Source organism: Carassius gibelio, chromosome A4, assembly GCF_023724105.1.
Source record: "Carassius gibelio isolate Cgi1373 ecotype wild population from Czech Republic chromosome A4, carGib1.2-hapl.c, whole genome shotgun sequence".
Taxonomy (NCBI): Eukaryota; Metazoa; Chordata; class Actinopteri; order Cypriniformes; family Cyprinidae; genus Carassius; species Carassius gibelio.
The window spans coordinates 4832802-4855261 of record NC_068374.1 but is presented as its reverse complement, the minus strand read 5'-3'; the positions used below and the strand labels follow the sequence as shown (position 1 = coordinate 4855261).

Genomic DNA, 22460 nt, shown 5'->3' with positions numbered 1-22460 from the left:
ACCATCTTAAAGAGGTCATATGATGCTGCTTAAAAGAACATTATTGCGTATTTGGTGTAATGCAATGTGTTTCTGCATTTTAAAGGTGCCATAGAATGCAAAAATCACATTTATGAGGTGTTTGAACACAGTTGTGTGGCCATAGTGTGTGAAAACAACCAGCCTATAATGGTAAAAATCCACCCACTCAATGTTTTATAATCCCAATAATTCATAAACAGTCTCTCCACACCAGCAGTTCCAGGTTTCTCACTACTATGACGACATAACTGGTGAAAGTCCCACCCATTTGTTACATTCGCTCTCCTATTAGCCATATACACAGCCCTGAGTGAGAAGCTCTGGTCGGCCATTACTGCTTTCTTGCTGTAGTTCCTGGAGATGCAATGTCAGCGCCAAAGAGCCATTAAAAATGTTGTATGCTGGGATGCACCAATGAACATAGGAGTTTCTATAGACCCCTGAGGACACAGTGGTTAACTTATATATTCGAAGGAAATATCCCATGAAAAAAAGTAAAAGTCCTATACATTTGTGCTAACATTTTACAGCGGACTCTCCCACAAATGAGGGTCAGTTCAGTGCTGGAGATTTCTTCTGAAAGAGGGATCAATACCATAATTTGTGGATCAGTGCGTACTGGAGACGCGAGTCAAACGATACAGATAGATTTGGTGAACTGGTTCGACTGGTTCACTAAGAAGATCCTGTTGAATAGAAAGATTCTTCCATGATCCGGACATCAATAGATGAGACAAAACAAATAAAATCCATTACAAACGAGGAGTTTGTTGCATACAGTGGGGACATAATTACTGATTATTTATATAGCACCATTCAAACAACACATGTTGCCCAATGTGCTTTACACCATCTCAATAAAACAATACAACAATATTAGGACAAACTGATTAAAATATATAAATAGTAATAATCATTGTCATCAAATAGATGAATAAGCCATTTCAAACAAGTGTGTCTTAAGTTGTACTTTAAAAACATGAACAGAATCCGCGTCCCTAGCATGTGGTGGTAAGCTATTCCAAAGTTTTGGAGCAACTACCCCAAAGGCACGACCCCCTTACTGGCTTAGCTTGGTCCTCAGAATTTATAACAGGTTTTGAGTTGATGATCTCAAGGTTCTACCTGTCTTGTACCCTATTAACAAATCTGATAAATAAGTCGGTGCAAGGCCGTGCAGAGATTTATACACTAATAAAAGAAGCTTAAAATCAATTCTATATTGTACTGGGAGCCAATGTAAATGGACCAAGGATGGAGTGATGTGTTCACGTTTTTTGGTGTGAGTTAATAATCTCGCTGCAGCATTTTGTACCTTTTGTAGCCGTTGAATAGATCCTTGACTAATACCCTTATATAAAGAATTGCAATTGTCAAGTCTTGAGGATATAAGAGCATGGATTGCAATTTCAAGGCTCTTATGTGTCAAAGATGATTTCATTTTAGCCAAATTTCTCAAGTGAAAAAAACTTGACTTGACCACATAATTTACCTGTGCATTCAATTTCAGTGCACTATCAATATAAACACCCAAGTTTTTAACATATTTTTTACAATATACGTCTTTCACATATAATGACAGTGATCCGAAATTGAACTCTGCTGCACCTTTGGTTCCTCTAGGGCCAAACACTACAACCTCTGTCTTTTTTCATTGAGGTATAAAAAATTACAAGCAAGCCATGATTTAAGATCAGACAGGCAAGACATTAGAGATTGCACATTATTTCCATTTTGTAACGGTAAATATATTTGCAAGTCATCTGCATAACAATGAAATGATGACTGTATTTATTATATTAAATAACGTTCTAGGATTGTTAGCGTTCTTTTCGATTTTCTCCACGAAATACCTTGATTTGCCTGATTTTATAGTGCTCTGAAATGTTTTCTGTGCTTCCTTAAAAATGTCATAATAAACTTATATTTTGTAACGTGTTGTGTTGCGTATCGCGCTGCTTAAACATAAAACCATGTCTGCATTTGTGATTGGAGAAATGACAGGCCAACTCTACTGCTCAAAACTCGCTTTTGAATCATCAGTGGCAAATTATTTAAATATAAAAAAAAACATTGTGAGTCAGAAGCACCAGACTGTCCTTGCAAAGTTTGAAATGCCCAGCTTTATAGAAACAGCTGTTTTGCCATAGACGCATTGCAGGCTACTGGTTCAGGAAACAGGCCTCAATCTGAATATTTGGGTTGGATTGTTCTGGAACAGTGTTGAAATACAATATAACCAATGATTTCTAGTCATGTCCTCTTTTGGAAGAACCAAGTTTCAATTCAACTAAACACACAGCGACTCCACAACATGGCGCTGCAGCAACAATGAGATTTTGTTTTTCAACAGGGATATAATAACAGATGTGAAGGAGCTTTGTTGTCACACTAGAAGGTTTTACCTCAGTTAACCTACTGTGAGTCCAAAGGAGGCTCACATTCATCTGTCAACATCTTTAATTTCTTTAACCTGTTAACCTGCACCTGGACGCGAGTGCACTGAACTCTCTGTTTGCACGTGTCAATGTTTATGAATAGATTTAATGAAACTGGACAAAATGAATCTTTATATAATTATAAAGGTCTAAGTCTCAAGCATCGACGATAGATTGCTGTTTTTAAATAGAAAGCTTATAAGGAATGTATTCGCTAAATTTGTATAAGCAGTACACATAAGAACATGCATAATAACAGTACGTACAGTTTGTCGTAATAACGAGTCATAAACACATCCACAGCTGTAAATCCCGGTTTAGTTAGGAAGGTAAGGGTCCACTGAACGACATCTCATGAAGCACGTTTACTCCAACGAAGCAAGAACATTTTAATATGGATCATAATTCCTTTGTTTGAGTCTCAGTTCTAAGGGGACAGAATTGTTTGTTTCCGTTATGGAATAACTTGCGCTCAAAAAACTGCATCTTGGTAGTAAAAAAACAAGGTGATTGTGCAGAATATTGTTTATTTGAATTCTGGTGCTCTCTCGTGATGGCTCATGATGCGCACTGTGACACACCTGTCGTCTGATGGAAACATAACTTAGCAATCGTTTTTTTTGCACAAACTTTTTTTTCTTCAACATTTTTTATATACGTGTGTTTTGTGGGGAATGTGGCTGTATCTGCATAATTACCATCTGTTTCAGCGCACATCTGTGTGTGATTACTGTGTCTGGCCGCATTTCCACCTCAGGTGTGCATTATTTTTCTAGTAATTCAACGGCCAGTCGTCAATTATTCCTTACATATCCATCACCATGCTAAAATCTTGTTGTTGTGTTGTTGTTGAGTTGTCATGATTAAATTGTATATATAATATATATTATTATTATAATTTAGATAGTGTAACATTTATTTAAATTATGTTATTATTTATTTATTTCAGACTCTTAGGTCTATATCACAAAAGTAAAAGCAAAAATAAGATTACATACAAACTACTGTAAATTGTTTGTATGTAATCTTAATTTTTACAAAAAAATATTTAATAACTTAAAAACTTGAATTCCAATGCTTCCAGAACAAGGAGGAACACCTTATGTCGCTTAATGTGGGATCATTTAAGACCATTATGATTTTATTTCTTGAATCAAATAATCATTTCCTAACACAGCATGCAAAGTAGAAACATTAGAACATACAAACATTTGGCTTGTACTTATCCACCTTGGGTGTTTAAGCAGAATTCTTAATGTGTGAGTAAAGGCCACCTGAAGCTTTTTCAGTTTAGCTTCATTATAACTACACCAGTAAATGTGATAAATAAAATGAAGTAAATTAAGCTCTAAAAAGTGCAATTTTAACATCCATCAGTGCACATGTAAAATTTACTAGCCAACATATTTGCCAGTCCATTTTAACTTATAGCACCAACGCTGCACATCGCCATCATCATTTAAATCATCTCTAATAATGTGACCCAGGTATTGTATTTTATTAACCACATTTAATACTTGGTCTCCTAAATAAATAGAGGGGATATTTTGGTAAGGATCCTCTTTAATTTGAACAATCATATCCACACTCTTTTAGTATTAAATTTATTATCTGTGCTAGACTAAGTCAAGTCAAGTCACCTTTATTTATATAGCGCTTTAAACAAAATACATTGCGTCAAAGCAACTGAACAACATTCATTAGGAAAACAGGAGAAAAAAACCTTGGGAGAAACCAGGCTCAGTTGGGGGTCAGTTCTCCTCTGACCAGACGAAACCAGTAGTTCAATTCCAGACTGCAGCAAAGTCAGATTGTGCAGAAGAATGATCTGTTTCCTGTGGTCTTGTCCTGGTGCTCCTCTGAGACAAGGTCTTTACAGGGGATCTGTATCTGGGGCTCTAGTTGTCCTGGTCTCCGCTGTCTTTCAGGGCAGTAGAGGTCCTTTCTAGGTGCTGATCCACCATCTGGTCTGGATACGTACTGGATCCGGGTGACTGCAGTGACCCTCTGATCTGGATACAGACTGGATCTGGTGGCCACAGTGACCTCGGAACAAGAGAGAAACAGACAAATATTAGCGTAGATGCCGTTCTTCTAATGATGTAGCAAGTACATAGGGTGTTATGTGAGGTGTTTCCGGTTCTGGTTTACCTAATTAATGCAGCCTAAAAATCCTTTAACGGATTTGGATATTAAAAGAATATTAGTATGTTATGTGTAAGCCAGGTTAAAGAGATGGGTCTTTAATCTAGATTTAAACTGCAAGAGTGTGTCTGCCTCCCGAACAATGTTAGATAGGTTATACCAGAGTTTAGACGCCAAATAGGAAAAGGATCTGCCGCCCGCAGTTGATTTTGATATTCTAGGTATTATCAAATTGCCTGAGTTTTGAGAACGTAGCGAACAGAGGATTATAATGTAAAAGGAGCTCATTCAAATACTGAGGTGCTAAACTATTCAGGGCTTTATAAGTTAATACCTTGGATGTTAATACCCTCAAGCTTCATTTTGACTTGAACGTGACTAAGCATTTTGACTCTCTTGTTTGTGAACAGTGACACAAGGACATCAGGTCAGCGAGAGGATTTTACCCACAGGGTAGCCTGTGATGTTGAAAAGGTTCTTTGGCCTGTTCCAGACCAAAAACGGGATACTTGGGCAGAGTAATTACTTTAGTTGTTGTTTGCGGTGTTGTACTGTACTCTACAGTACATTAAATTAAAGAAAAAAACATTTGGAGAGTACCACGCTTACTACCGTTTTTTGTAATATTGTTTTGAATTTATCTAATCAGTGTGTAAAACTGTGTTGAAGTATGTGTTTTTGACTGTTTGTGTGTCATATCTGAGAGCAAAGTTTGGTTTTTCAGCAAGATTGAGTTGTTTTGAGTGTAGAGCTTCATTTTGACTTGAATATAGAAAGTTTGTGCAATCGAATTAGAAGTTATGGATTTGTGTTTACTGTTTTGAGAATACGAGGCATAGTTTCAGGAAATGTGTTGAAGCAATCGAGAAAAACTGTAATACATGGCAAAGAAAAAAAAGAAACACTTCTCAAGAAATAAAACAAAGACTACAAAGTTTTTAGTCTACTGGAATTAAGATAAAGTAATTAATCCAGGAGCACTGATTTATGTCTTTATCTTGTGAATATTGCTTCATTTATGACTGCATTCATGTTGTAACTGCAGCGTGTAAATGCAGAAATTATGTTGGTTCTTCACATATGTGATTGTGTCCATATGTGTTTCTGCAATACACAGCAACAACACAGGGTGGTGTTATCAGTAACAGTAGTAAGGGCTAAGCCCCCATAAAAATTAAATCCTATAACTGTCCCTTTTGAAGATGTAATTTAATTAATCATGCTGCACTGTGTGTTCATGATTTTGTTTGTTTACTGACTAAATGTGACACTGTTTTTGTCTGTTGATTTCCACAGTCACTGACTGGACCAGGAACGAATTCCTACAATGTAAGTAACCAAAAAAAAATGTAACTATATAAGTGATGATTTGAATTCACTCACACTCACGGTTGCTGTGATTTTGCCAAGTAAGACTTGTTCCTGGATCAACATCTTTTGTTGATCCTAGATCAACATAACTGTCCAAAAATATAGAATTAACCTAACCCTACCCATAATTTATTCCTAAAATCAGTGTGAAATGATAGCTGATCAACAAGAGTGTAGAAGCACTTAACCCTGATCGAATGGAATGTTGTTCAAAAATCAACAAGGATGTTAATCCAGGAACATGTTGTACTTGGTGAAATCACACTCACCCACACTCACAACTTTAGTGATTGTTATTGTGTTATAAATGTCTTGGATCAAATGCATGTTTTTCTCAGACCGGATCCAAACACAGCAAACACTCAACTCATTCTCAGGGCGCAACTGTACATTTGCTGAGAGATATGCAAGATCTGTGTTGGTGCTCCCCTGTATTCTAGCCCCTAACAGTAACTCCCACAGAAAACGTTCTGTTAGTCAATGACCAAAAGACCATTAACTAACTTGGGCATGGAAGGATACAAACTCATCAGGGTCGAAAAAGTGATAAAGCCCATGTCATGATATTGCCACTATAACCACTAGATGGCTGCAGAGGATCATTCGTTGTCTCATTTATCATTTCCACTCCATAATATAACAACTGCTCTAGAACTTTGCTTGCTAGCTGACACATGATGTTAGCTTTCTAGCTGGAGTTAGCCACTTGGACAAAATAAAAATATTAAAGGGGATTTATGAAAGATTTTTCAAGTATGAATTGCTTTTTATTGTCAATGTGTGAAAAGCACATAATGAAACTTTAAAAATGAGGACTGTAAACAAATTTTTATATGAAGAACTCAAAGATTTGCTTGGAAAATCCGAGGGAAACTATCATATTAGTGTAAATTTAATGAACCTCATCTGACGAGTGAATCACAATGGCTGTCGCTCGCTCGCGTTACTTTGGAGTGTGTGCAAGAACGTGAGTGTAATAATAAAATCTTCATATTCATCGGGAAGAAAGAGGCGGGATCTGACGCACAATCAAAATGAAACTTTAATTACAAAAATAAACACAAAACAGCGCGTCAGCCCCTCACGGCGACTGACGCGCACAAATAAAAGCCAAAACATAAAATAGGCCCAGGCCTGGTCCTCTCTCGTCCTTCACTGTCGTCGCTCCAGTTTTATATCCTTCCATCTCCTCTGTGGGACTCGAGAACCGTGGTGGGTTGCAGGTGTCGCAGATTTCCCAATAACTCCACCAGCCTCGCTCGTTCCCACATCCCTCGGCCCCGCCCCACTCGACACAGTGAGCATTAAGCTGCTGGCCTCAGCTCACTTAACAGCCAACAGTGTCTCTAATAACAAGGGTTTCTGAATTCAACATAGGACCCTTTAAAAGATAAACAGGCTATCAGCATTTTTAGTTAATCTTCACTGTTGACAGTGAAATAGCTTGAACCATTTTCTCGAGTAGGACTAGTAGTTATGACAATACAGGTTCGCAGGACTACTTAATTTTTGACACACTCATAAAGAAATGATAAAGGAGGGATAAAGAAACCTGAAAAAAAACAGGCATGTGATCAGAAATGGTTGAAATGTCCGATACATATAGTCCATGAGTTAAAAACAAAGTCCAGAGTATGGACTAAATGCGTTTGGTCAGAAACCCACTGAACAATGTCAAATGACTCAATAACATCAGGAACTCAAAACTCCAGGAATAAACTTTTGGATGTGCAACAAACATGAATATTAAAATCCCTCAACAGCAATATTTTATCATGAGCAGTAACAAGATCCTCCACAAATGCAGCAAATCGTTAAGAAATTGTGTCTTGTGTGGTAGGACGATACACCAAAACTATAGTGGTGGGGTTTGCTAGCAGTATTTGATATAGTTGCACCTCAAAATTGCTATAGAATAATAGTAAAAGTTCATCACTAGGCCCTCACCGTGTTCAGACAAGCACGGGGTGTTTAAAAAATTACAGTCCTGTGGTGACAATCCAGCAAGTGAGCATAATTCGCCAAGCTTAATCTATGTCTCTGTAACACAAAGGAAGTCCAATGCTTGAACAGTAAAGAAGTTGTGTAAAATGAAGGTTTTTTAATTTTTATTTATGTTGTTTTTTTTTATCAGGAAGCGTGCATTGATGAGAACCGCTTTCAGTAACGATCACTTTTGAAAAAACCTACAATCTTTCCCTGCTCTCTGAAGTGTGTTCACACAGACATTTTCAAGGGCCAGTGTGAATAAATCTAGTTTTAAATTAAAAGAGACAAGATAGTCACATCGTTTTGGATATGTTTTATTCATATTCAAAACATGAACTTGATGGAGCACTCAACACTCTGCTGCAGTGTCTGTTTCATTCATACACGAAGCTGGAGGGCGCTCTTGCGCTGATAGTCCAAAACAGACTCACAGAATAAATAACTTATGACTTGACAGCAAATCCCTAATATAGAGGAATACATCCAGTTATTACTGTAGCTAAGCTGAATCATAGTGATGATCTCTGAATCACAATCATAAAACTGTTATTAGGAAAATGTATATCAAAAATACTATAGTATACAAAATATTGGTTATTGTCCAGCAGTGTATATTATTTCTTAGCTAATTGAAAGACATAATATTTTTTTTTTGTCAATTAGATAAACATACACAGAGGTGGGTAGTAACGAGTTACATTTAGTTTGTTACATTTACTTGAGTAAATTTTTTGAACACAGACAAAGAACACAGCCCAGTGTCGATGTAAACAAGGACACTAGTGATGATCTCTGAATAGAACACAGCCCAGTGTCGATCCAGGAACCGTGACAAACAAGGACACTAGTGATGATCTCTGAATAGAACACAGCCCAGTGTCGATGTAAACAAGGACACTAGTGATGATCTCCTCGGAATAGAACACAGCCCAGTGTCGATCTAGGAACCGTGACAAACAAGGACACTAGTGATGATCTCTGAATAGAACACAGCCCAGTGTCGATCCAGGAACCATGACAAACAAGAACACTAGTGATGATCTCTGAATAGAACACAGCCCAGTGTCGATCCAGGAACAGTGACAAACAAGAACACTAGTGATGATCTCTGAATAGAACACAGCCCAGTGTCGATCCAGGAACCATGACAAACAAGGACACTAGTGATGATCTCTGAATAGAACACAGCCCAGTGTCGATCCAGGAACCGTGACAAACAAGAACACTAGTGATGATCTCTGAATAGAACAAACAAGAACACTAGTGAGGATCTCTGAATAGAACACAGCCCAGTGTCGATCCAGGAACCGTGACAAACGAGAACACTAGTGATGATCTCTGAATAGAACACAGCCCAGTGTCGATCCAGGAACCGTGACAAACAAGAACACTAGTGATGATCTCTGAATAGAACACAGCCCAGTGTCGATCCAGGAACCGTGACAAACAAGAACACTAGTGATGATCTCTGAATAGAACAAACAAGAACACTAGTGATGATCTCTGAATAGAACACAGCCCAGTGTCGATCCAGGAACCGTGACAAACAAGAACACTAGTGATGATCTCTGAATAGAACAAACAAGAACACTAGTGATGATCTCTGAATAGAACACAGCCCAGTGTCGATCCAGGAACCGTGACAAACAAGGACACTAGTGATGATCTCTGAATAGAACACAGCCCAGTGTCGATCCAGGAACCATGACAAACAAGAACACTAGTGATGATCTCTGAATAGAACACAGCCCAGTGTCGATCCAGGAACCATGACAAACAAGAACACTAGTGATGATCTCTGAATAGAACAAACAAGAACACTAGTGATGATCTCTGAATAGAACACAGCCCAGTGTCGATCCAGGAACCGTGACAAACAAGAACACTAGTGATGATCTCTGAATAGAACACAGCCCAGTGTCGATCCAGGAACCATGACAAACAAGGACACTAGTGATGATCTCTGAATAGAACACAGCCCAGTGTCGATCCAGGAACAGTGACAAACAAGAACACTAGTGATGATCTCTGAATAGAACACAGCCCAGTGTCGATCCAGGAACCATGACAAACAAGGACACTAGTGATGATCTCTGAATAGAACACAGCCCAGTGTCGATCCAGGAACCGTGACAAACAAGAACACTAGTGATGATCTCTGAATAGAACAAACAAGAACACTAGTGAGGATCTCTGAATAGAACACAGCCCAGTGTCGATCCAGGAACCGTGACAAACGAGAACACTAGTGATGATCTCTGAATAGAACACAGCCCAGTGTCGATCCAGGAACCGTGACAAACAAGAACACTAGTGATGATCTCTGAATAGAACACAGCCCAGTGTCGATCCAGGAACCGTGACAAACAAGAACACTAGTGATGATCTCTGAATAGAACAAACAAGAACACTAGTGATGATCTCTGAATAGAACACAGCCCAGTGTCGATCCAGGAACCGTGACAAACGAGAACACTAGTGATGATCTCTGAATAGAACAAACAAGAACACTAGTGATGATCTCTGAATAGAACACAGCCCAGTGTCGATCCAGGAACCGTGACAAACAAGAACACTAGTGATGATCTCTGAATAGAACACAGCCCAGTGTCGATCCAGGAACCGTGACAAACAAGAACACTAGTGATGATCTCTGAATAGAACAAACAAGAACACTAGTGATGATCTCTGAATAGAACACAGCCCAGTGTCGATCCAGGAACCGTGACAAACGAGAACACTAGTGATGATCTCTGAATAGAACAAACAAGAACACTAGTGATGATCTCTGAATAGAACACAGCCCAGTGTCGATCCAGGAACCGTGACAAACGAGAACACTAGTGATGATCTCTGAATAGAACACAGCCCAGTGTCGATCCAGGAACCGTGACAAACAAGAACACTAGTGATGATCTCTGAATAGAACACAGCCCAGTGTCGATCCAGGAACCGTGACAAACGAGAACACTAGTGATGATCTCTGAATAGAACACAGCCCAGTGTCGATCCAGGAACCGTGACAAACAAGAACACTAGTGATGATCTCTGAATAGAACACAGCCCAGTGTCGATCCAGGAACCGTGACAAACAAGAACACTAGTGATGATCTCTGAATAGAACAAACAAGAACACTAGTGATGATCTCTGAATAGAACACAGCCCAGTGTCGATCCAGGAACCGTGACAAACGAGAACACTAGTGATGATCTCTGAATAGAACAAACAAGAACACTAGTGATGATCTCTGAATAGAACACAGCCCAGTGTCGATCCAGGAACCGTGACAAACAAGAACACTAGTGATGATCTCTGAATAGAACACAGCCCAGTGTCGATCCAGGAACCGTGACAAACAAGAACACTAGTGATGATCTCTGAATAGAACAAACAAGAACACTAGTGATGATCTCTGAATAGAACACAGCCCAGTGTCGATCCAGGAACCGTGACAAACGAGAACACTAGTGATGATCTCTGAATAGAACAAACAAGAACACTAGTGATGATCTCTGAATAGAACACAGCCCAGTGTCGATCCAGGAACCGTGACAAACGAGAACACTAGTGATGATCTCTGAATAGAACACAGCCCAGTGTCGATCCAGGAACCGTGACAAACAAGAACACTAGTGATGATCTCTGAATAGAACACAGCCCAGTGTCGATCCAGGAACCGTGACAAACAAGAACACTAGTGATGATCTCTGAATAGAACAAACAAGAACACTAGTGATGATCTCTGAATAGAACACAGCCCAGTGTCGATCCAGGAACCGTGACAAACAAGAACACTAGTGATGATCTCTGAATAGAACACAGCCCAGTGTCGATCCAGGAACCATGACAAACAAGGACACTAGTGATGATCTCTGAATAGAACACAGCCCAGTGTCGATCCAGGAACCGTGACAAACAAGAACACTAGTGATGATCTCTGAATAGAACAAACAAGAACACTAGTGATGATCTCTGAATAGAACACAGCCCAGTGTCGATCCAGGAACCGTGACAAACGAGAACACTAGTGATGATCTCTGAATAGAACACAGCCCAGTGTCGATCCAGGAACCATGACAAACAAGGACACTAGTGATGATCTCTGAATAGAACACAGCCCAGTGTCGATCCAGGAACCGTGACAAACAAGAACACTAGTGATGATCTCTGAATAGAACAAACAAGGACACTAGTGATGATCTCTGAATAGAACACAGCCCAGTGTCGATCCAGGAACCGTGACAAACAAGAACACTAGTGATGATCTCTGAATAGAACAAACAAGGACACTAGTGATGATCTCTGAATAGAACACAGCCCAGTGTCGATCTAGGAACTGTGACAAACAAGAACACTAGTGATGATCTCTGAATAGAACACAGCCCAGTGTCGATCCAGGAACCGTGACAAACAAGAACACTAGTGATGATCTCTGAATAGAACACAGCCCAGTGTCGATCCAGGAACCATGACAAACAAGGACACTAGTGATGATCTCTGAATAGAACACAGCCCAGTGTCGATCCAGGAACCGTGACAAACAAGAACACTAGTGATGATCTCTGAATAGAACAAACAAGGACACTAGTGATGATCTCTGAATAGAACACAGCCCAGTGTCGATCCAGGAACCGTGACAAACAAGAACACTAGTGATGATCTCTGAATAGAACAAACAAGGACACTAGTGATGATCTCTGAATAGAACACAGCCCAGTGTCGATCTAGGAACTGTGACAAACAAGGACACTAGTGATGATCTCTGAATAGAACACAGCCCAGTGTCGATCCAGGAACCGTGACAAACAAGAACACTAGTGATGATCTCTGAATAGAACACAGCCCAGTGTCGATCTAGGAACCGTGACAAACAAGGACACTAGTGATGATCTCTGAATAGAACACAGCCCAGTGTCGATCTAGGAACCGTGACAAACAAGGGCACTAGTGATGATCTCTGAATAGAACACAGCCCAGTGTCGATCCAGGAACCGTGACAAACAAGAACACTAGTGATGATCTCTGAATAGAACACAGCCCAGTGTCAATCCAGGAACCATGACAAACAAGAACACTAGTGATGATCTCTGAATAGAACACAGCCCAGTGTCGATCCAGGAACCATGACAAACAAGAACACTAGTGATGATCTCTGAATAGAACACAGCCCAGTGTCGATCCAGGAACCGTGACAAACAAGAACACTAGTGATGATCTCTGAATAGAACAAATAGAACACAGCCCAGTGTCGATCTAGGAACTGTGACAAACAAGGACACTAGTGATGATCTCTGAATAGAACACAGCCCAGTGTCGATCCAGGAACCGTGACAAACAAGAACACTAGTGATGATCTCTGAATAGAACACAGCCCAGTGTCGATCTAGGAACCGTGACAAACAAGGACACTAGTGATGATCTCTGAATAGAACACAGCCCAGTGTCGATCTAGGAACCGTGACAAACAAGGGCACTAGTGATGATCTCTGAATAGAACACAGCCCAGTGTCGATCCAGGAACCGTGACAAACAAGAACACTAGTGATGATCTCTGAATAGAACACAGCCCAGTGTCGATCCAGGAACCGTGACAAACAAGAACACTAGTGATGATCTCTGAATAGAACACAGCCCAGTGTCGATCCAGGAACCATGACAAACAAGAACACTAGTGATGATCTCTGAATAGAACACAGCCCAGTGTCGATCCAGGAACCATGACAAACAAGAACACTAGTGATGATCTCTGAATAGAACACAGCCCAGTGTCGATCCAGGAACCGTGACAAACAAGAACACTAGTGATGATCTCTGAATAGAACAAACGAGAACACTAGTGATGATCTCTGAATAGAACACAGCCCAGTGTCGATCCAGGAACCATGACAAACAAGAACACTAGTGATGATCTCTGAATAGAACACAGCCCAGTGTCGATCCAGGAACCGTGACAAACAAGAACACTAGTGATAATTATAATGAATAATTTTTACACAAACACTTGAATTTGAATAATAATTCACATTTTCCATATGCATTACAAAGTAAATATTTTTTTTTTACATGCAGTTATCCAAAATAAAACCAAACAAAATTTGTAATGAATGAATATATAATTAAAATATGTGGACAAATAAGAATAAATGCTGATCTTGCACTCTGATAATTTAATAATTTAAGGAATATTATACAAACCTGTATTTAAATGTGGCTGCAATTTTGTTCTTAATTTTATTTATTTTTACTTTAATTAAATTATATGAAAGCAAGTAAAGAAGACTCCCTTTAAAATCATTGAAGTTGTTAATTAATGAAGCTCTTTTTTACTTAGTGTGCATTTTGTTGATGATAATGAGAGAGAACTTGAGTTTAATCGTGAGGACGTTTTATTAATCCATCCATTCTTTTAAGTTTCAAAGATTTATTTAAATTGTGCAGATTTAATTTATTTGTTTCTTGTTTTAATTAGGCCTTAATATTGGGAGCGATATTATACAGTGCCTCACGTTTTACTAAAATAAAGAAAATAATTCATAAATCACGCAAGCCTAGCTCACTATAGGCTACAACTTTTTATGCTCCGATGCAAAGTAAACCACAATTTCTTCTGAATAATATAACACATAATTAATATTATCTAAATAATACTTCAAACTATTTAAATGTGTCAAATCTAAAATATGGTGTAGAGAAAATATAAGCACAGACTCATAGATTTGAATTAGTTTTAAGAAATGACATATCTTCATAAGGACTAAACTTTCATATGTGAATATTAAACATTTTAATTAGCCTAGAGTGTTTTTCTTTTTATGCGCTTTTTTGAAAACGTGTGATTAAAGCGCCACTCAGTGGTCAAAATATGCTAATGCACTTTGCAGACGCGGCGGCGGTAGACCTACCGTTTTGGATGGCCACCCACTGTGAGTGTATATGTATATATATATATATATATATATATATATATATATATATATACACAGTACAGACCAAAAGTTTGGAAACATTACTATTTTTAATGTTTTTGAAATAATTTTCTTCTGCTCATCAAGCCTGCGTTTATCTGATCAAAAATACAGAAAAAAACTGTAATATTGTGAAATATTATTATAACTTAAAATAATAGTTTTCTATTTGAATATACTTAAAAAAATAATTTATTCCTGTGATGCAAAGCTGAATTTTCAGCATCATTCTCCAGCCTTCAGTGTCACATGTAACATCCAGTCTATCACATGATCATTTAGAAATCATTCTAATATTCTGATTTATTATGAGTGTTGGAAACAGTTCTGCTGTCTAATATATTTGATGAATAAAAGATTTAAAAGAACTGCATTTATTCAAAATAATAAAAAAATTCTAATAATATATATTCTAATAATATATTTTCTTTACTATCACTTTTATCAATTTAACACATCCTTGCTGAATAAAAGTATTGATTTTATTTAAAAAGAAGTTATTGTTATTACAAAATATTAATATTTTAAAAACATAGCTTCTTCTTTTTTACTTTCTTATTCATCAAAGTATCCTAAAAAAGTATCACATGTTCTGAAAAAATATTAAGCAGCAGAACTGTTTCCAACTTTGATAATGAATCATCATATTAGAATGATTTCTAAAGGATCATGTGATAATGATCCTAAAAATTCAGCTTTGCATCACAGAAATAAATGATCATTTAAAGTATAATAAATTTAAAAACAATTATTTTAAATTGTAATAATATATCACAATATAAAAAAAAAATCTGTATTTTTGATCAATTAAATGCAGGCTTGATGAGCAGAAGAAACTTCTTTCAAAAACATAAAAAATAGTAATCTTTCCAAACTTTTGGTCTGTACTGTATATATATATATAATGTGCATTTCTTAGAACGAATTCAAGCAGGATAAATGTCAAGCCTGTGCCTGAGCCTGTGATTATATTTTCTCGAAGCTACATGGTATTAAACCATATTTTAGATTTGACACATTTAAAAGGTGTGCAGTATTATTTATATTATATTAATTATGCGTTATATTATTCAAAAGAAATTGTGGTTTACTTTGCATCGGAGCATTAAAAGTGGTAGCCTATTTTAGGGTGGTAGGCTACATGGATTAATATGCAATGTCAATATTTTAATATATTATGCCTATATTTTAATTTATATTTTAAAATTCCTTTAATAAAACAACATGCATTTTTGTTATTTGTTACCTGTCCTTTATTTTGACAGATCACTTCTTGGAAAAAAAGACATTTGTCTGTAAACTGATTAAGAAATTGTTGCATGTTTAAACATGAAGCACTGTATAATTTCATTCACATTATTTATGGCTAATTAGCCTAAAACTAGAAACTAATAAATTAAACCTGCACGATTTAGCTAAATCTTTGAAACTCTAAAGAATGGGTGGATTAATTAAACGTCCTCACGATTAAACTCAAGTTCTCTCATTATAATCAACAAAATACACATGATGTAAAAAAGAGCTTCATTAACTGACAACATAAGTGATTTTAAAGGGAGCCTTCTTTACTTGCTTTTAGTGCTGGGCGAAAGCATATTTCTGTGTCTACACCGGATGCGAGAGTAGTCATCCGTGCCCCACTGTGCTAAAAGTGTGTCTAAACTTGATGACATCACACTAGTGTCAAATCATCTGAACGCAGTGTCAGAACATTTCATCATAAACAGAACGAGCATCAGATAACTGATGGGGATCGTGTCCAGTGTATCCATCACTGTGTTCTGTTGTCTTTTGTTGGATCCTTCCACTTGTGTCCGGTGTAGACCTGGTGTGCATTTTTTAATGGGTTATGTTACAGCCCTGCTTGTTTTAAATGTCTTAATTAAGCCTCTGGAGTCTAATGGTATTTTTGGAGAAATTTTTTTGGCCTGGAGAAGTTTTGTCATGACATTTGTGCTTTTTTCAGTTTCTTATGAACATCTAAATGGGTAAAGTCTAATCTCACTGTAATCAGCACAATCTGGGCTATAATAATATGTGTTCAGCATGTATGTACATTAGGGGTGTAACGATACGCGTATTCGTATTGAACCGTACCGAATGGTTCGTTGGACTAATCAATTAAATTTGGAAAATAAAAAAGGTGTGTGAAATATAATGTTATGTGTTCAACAAGGTAGCCCAATAACCCAAACGACGTAACAGGCAACGCCCCTGACACTCCCGAAGAAAAAAAAACACCAACTTATATGTTTATGTTAGGCTACTGTATAATAATGGAATTTTTTCAAAAACCGAGGGTACAGTTTACAAAATCTGAGTGCACGGATTGGAATTTGGTGGGCACGGTTTGTTAATCCTTGGGCACGATTTGTTAAACCGAGGGAACAGTTTATGAATTCGTGAGTACGGTTTATAAACTGAGGGGACGGATTGCAAAACCGTCGCCACGGATTGATTTTTTTTCTCCTACAGGTGACGTCCCGGGCTCCGTACTATGGACATCACCGCAGCGAATGCTGCATTTGTGCTATAGCTGCGGATACGAGACCTTACTCTGTAGTGGAAAACGCAGGTTTTAAGAACATGCTTAATGTAATTGAGCCCCGTTACATTATTCCTTCACGAGCCCATTTCAGCCAGACCGTAATTCCTGCTTTGTTCCAAAAAACATAAGCCCTATAGAGAACCAATTGAGTAAAAACACACTCAATATAAAGAGTTATAGAGTTCCATATAAAAAGAGTTACATCTTTGTATTTGTTCATAACTACTACAACATTACATTTATTTTTATTTTTTTTATAAGGAGTTATTTTGTTTTATACAGTATGCTGCTAAGAAAACACCATAGAAGATGGATAAAGAATAGCTCCATTATTGTTCAATGTAAAAAAAAAAAAACATACTTTGTTAGTTTTAATAAATAAAATAAAAAAATAAAAAAATCAAGGAAATTTATCTTTTTCTTTTTGCTCTATCTAAAACGTACCGAACCGTACCGAACCGAACCGTGACACCAGTGTATCGTATCTAACCGAACTGTGAATTTTGTGAACCGTTACACCCCTAATGTACATGATTGTATTTTTGAGAAAAAAAATGTTATGCATGGTTAGTGAAAAACTAAAAATGTTAAATCACTTGAATAAGGCCATAAAACACATACATAACATTGGTTCCCGGGATTGTTGAGAACTGGAGCTTGTAGCCTAGAATTTTTCTTTCTAAATTATGTGAAAATCATCTTGTTTACTCACTTACAGAAAACAATATATTGATTTAAATTTTCTAAGACACTTTTTGTTGGTAAAAGTCATATGCGAGTAGGCGTCAACTATCATGAATATCATTGTGATTTACACCTGAGAAGACAAAGGCCTGCATAATGAGCTGCATAATGAGCTGCATAATGAGCCGCATAATGAGCCTCCCATTCAACTGTGCCACTCTGAGGGAGGACTTACAAGAAAGAATGTGAGAACAAAATAAATCTATATAATTTTATGTTTGTAGTTTATTTAGAATATATTTAATTATCCCACAACATAATTTAATATCCACTTGGGGGAGCAGTTAAACAGTTTATTAGGGACAATCAAAGCTGACTTTCAAACATATTTTTTGGCATCCTTACTTCAGTCACACAATCCTTCAGAAATCCTTTTAACAATCTTATTTTCTACAAAAAAAAAAAAACATTTATTGTTATTATTATCATCATTATTATGATATATTATGATCATTATCATTATCAGCTGGTTTTTAGGGGGAATAAATTGAAATAACTGCATTGTTTTTACATTTGTTACAGTTATCTATTTGTTACATTTATATTATTTACATCAAGCTTTTGAATGGTATAGTATTGTATACTGTTATTGAAACTTCATAATGTTTCACTTGATTATACATTTAGTCAGGAATTATAGTTTGGAAAAAGTATTTGGAAAAAGTTTAACTAGTAAAATGTTTACACGTTATGTGAAAACTAGTACAAGTATATAAATAAATAAAAAGAGACTTAATCATGTTTATGATTTCTGCTGAATAAAGCACTTCATCCTTCCCCTATTGGTATTTGTGTAATCTCTGTGGCATCATGAAACTCACACAGCTTAACACACAGTAGCGATTAAGACAAAGATGATTTCATTGTTATAAAGATGTCTAGATGTATAGGCTTTAAATCTTGACACCACTTCATAGGGAAAAAATCAAAATGACCCACCTCTTTACGCCAGGGCCATTCTTTCCCACCATAGTCATAGGTGATTTCAGTTCCTGCTGTAATTTCCTTCAGTGCAAAAAGGCGGAGATGTGGCTTCCCTTCTGCTTCGATCAACTTCATTCTGCAATTTGGTGCCTTGTGCTCATCGTTTACCAGTCGACCAAATGACCCATCTTCAAGTGCTCCATCAATACTGCAAATTTATTATCGATATGGAAAATTGGTATCTCCGATTAAAAAGATTCCAATCAATAGCGGATCACCTCTGTTGAAATACATTGTTTCGTTCAGGTGTTTCGCATATATGATTATTCAGGATGATGTTGAGCTAGACATGACGCTAAATTTTCGAATTGACAACTTTAAATATGTCATTTTTGTCACTACCGCGAAATCTAAGTGTTTTTTTTTTTTGCGGTAAATCTGGACATTTAATTCGCAATTGTCCTGAAAAAAATTCAGAAAGGGAAACAAACGTAGTTAATGAAAGTACTGGGGGTGATGGTGTTGCAGACACAGCTGAGGAGGTGTTGCAGGGGCCGAGCTCGGCTGTGGCGGTGAGAGTGTTGTTACTTCGACATCACTGCAGTGTGAATACTCGGGCACAATATGCGCCGAAACATTCCGGAGGCTAATGTGAAAGATTTACCGAGCGTGGCACAGTTTTCTCAGGATAAAGGAGATCAGCAAAATGAAAGTGCTTTAGAGAACAGTTTGGTGATATTGCAAGAAGCATGTGTGATGGATTGTGAGGAGGAAGAGCATTTTTTCAAAACGCCTCATAAAAGGAAGATGATTAAAAAAACATTTGATGCCAAAATAAGTAAAACGAGTGAAGTGCAAGACGATGTGGATCAGGATACAGAAAGTGATAGTGGGTCTTCTGACTCTAGTATGACGCTTTCTCAGGGGGAGTTCATTGGTCGGGATTACGGACTTGATGATATGAAGTTATTCCTTAAATTAACAAAAAATAAAAGTGGTGTGCACGTGCAGGAATATTTTCCTGATGTCAAACAGTTTGCTGAAAAAGCAAGAAGCCTAATGGCAGAGAGTTCATTTTAAAAGTAGAATGGCTGATGTTTTTTTGGCTTTTGGGTGTTTTTTTTTCTTTTCTTTTTTCTTTTTTATGAGTGAAGTTCATGTAGCTACTTTGAATGTTAACGGTGCAAGAGATTCTAGAAAAAAGCTACGATATATGAAGTAATTAAACAGAAAGATATTGATGTCGTTTTGTTGCAAGAAACTCACAGCGACTTGAAAAATGCTGCTGACTGGGCGAGGGAGTTTGATGGCATCCCTGTGTTAAGCCATAACCCCTCAATAAGTGGGGGAGTTGCCATTTTATTCACAAAGAATTTTAGTCTTATTTATTACGATTGTTGATGAAATAGTAAAATGTAGACTTTTAAAAGTTAGAGCTGTTATTGAAAGTTATGTGTTTATTTTTATTTGTGTTTATGTTCCAACTGCACCAGTTGAAAGAATGTTTTTTTTTAGACATACTGTGTTCAACTCTACAAAACTGTTGAAGACTTCTTGTTCCTAGGTGGTGATTTCAATTGTACTGAGCATAATTTAGATCGAAATCACATTGAGCCTCATTTGGCTTCACGTAAACGTCCTATTCATATCATTAAAAAGTATGATTTATGTGATGTTTGGAGATCTTTAAATAATAATGAGAGACAGTACACTTGGGTTCACACACGTGATAATCTTGTGTCATTAGCTAGGCTGGACAGATTTTACAGTTTTAATCACCATCTTAGTATTTTCAATAAATGTTATATAACACCAGTAAGTTTTACAGATCACAGTATGGTTCACTGTAAGCTTATTTTAAACTCAATAAAACAAAAAGCGCATACTGGCATTTTAATACTAATTTGTTAAATGATAGTTTTTTTTAAGGAATCATTTAAGTATTTCTGGGAAACTCACAGAACAAAGAAGTCTTCTTTTCATTCATTGCAACAGTGGTGGGATGTTGGTAAGGTAAAAATAAGACAATTTACTCAACAATATACTCATAACTTTACTAAGGAGTTGACTCGTTCTTTAGGGTTTTTGGAAAGAGAGATAATTGAATTAGAAAATTTGGCTCAATCTACAGGTGAGATTCATTATTTAGAAGCCTGCTCAAAGAAGAAAGCTCAGTAAGCTGATCTACCGGGGCATAAAGTACAGGGGGCTCTGGTCCGTTCACGCTTTCAAAGCGTAGACCAGATGGATGCACCATCCCAATACTTTTTCAATCTAGAAAAAAAGAATGGGCAGAAACGTTTTATTCATGGATTGCGCTCCGAAGATGGAGTGTTATTGTTGGATCATGCTGATATTCGGGGAAGGGCAGTACAGTTTTATCAAAATCTGTATAGGAGTGAGCTCAAATCAGAGTTTTGTATGGACAACATTTTCCTTGACAGCCTACCAAAGGTGTCAGAGGAGGGTAATAATGATCTTGAAGGAGTGCTGACCCTGGAAGAGCTCTATAAGGCCCTGCAAAGCATGGAGTCTGGGAGGGCACCACGAGTGGATGGCCTCCCGATTTACTTCTGTAAGGCTTTTTGGTTGGAGTTGGGTGTAGATCTGCTGGAGGTACTGAGACAGCTTGTCAAAGGGTGGGTTGCCATTGAGTTGCAGAACAGCGGTGATCACTCTTCTTCCAAAAAAAGGGGGCCTTACAGCTATTAAGAGCTGGCGCCCTGTCTCGCTTCTCTGTAGCGACTATAAAATACTTTCTAAGGCATTGGGTAACAGATTGGCTGGAGTGTTGGGTCAGGTTATCCATCCGGATCAGACATACTGTGTCCCTGGTAGATCTATATTCGATAATATTTCTCTAATTCTGGATATTTTTTACATATCTAAATTGTTAAATTTGGACTGTGGCTTGATATCTTTGGATCAGGAGAAGGCGGTTGACCGAGTAGAGCACTCATATTTGTGGAATGCTCTAACAGCTTTTGGTTTTAGCAAAAATTGTATAGCCATGATTAGGGTGCTCTATTGTGACGTTGAGAGTATGCTGAAAATAAATGGTGGCTTATGTGCTCCTTTTCAGGTTCTCAGGGGTATCAGACAAGGTTGCTCCTTGTCTGGGATGTTGTATTCCTTGGCTATTGAGCCATTGCTTCAACAGATAAGAGGTCAATTAAGTGGTTTGTTTTTACCAGTTTGTAATAATAAGATTTGTTTGTCACCCTATGCCGATGATATTGTGGTGATGATCAAAAGACAAAGTGATGTGCAGATTTTACTTAATTTAATTGAAGAATTTAGACTGTTGTCTTCTG

At 37.4% G+C, this 22460-nt stretch overlaps 1 protein-coding gene across 6 annotated transcripts in view; it reads left to right on the top strand.

Moving 5' to 3' along the window:
* LOC127967419 (stonustoxin subunit beta) overlaps nucleotides 1-22460 on the top strand; it is a 123607-nt gene that overhangs the window by 98110 nt on the left and 3037 nt on the right. For 5 of the 6 annotated variants that reach the window (XM_052568319.1, XM_052568321.1, XM_052568318.1 and 2 more), the window contains exon 4: nucleotides 5901-5933. In XM_052568319.1, the coding sequence (XP_052424279.1) occupies nucleotides 5901-5933 (33 nt within the window). Of the gene's footprint in view, nucleotides 1-5900; nucleotides 5934-8705; nucleotides 9447-22460 lie in introns of those variants that run through there. The other variant, XM_052568323.1, reaches the window with a different exon arrangement.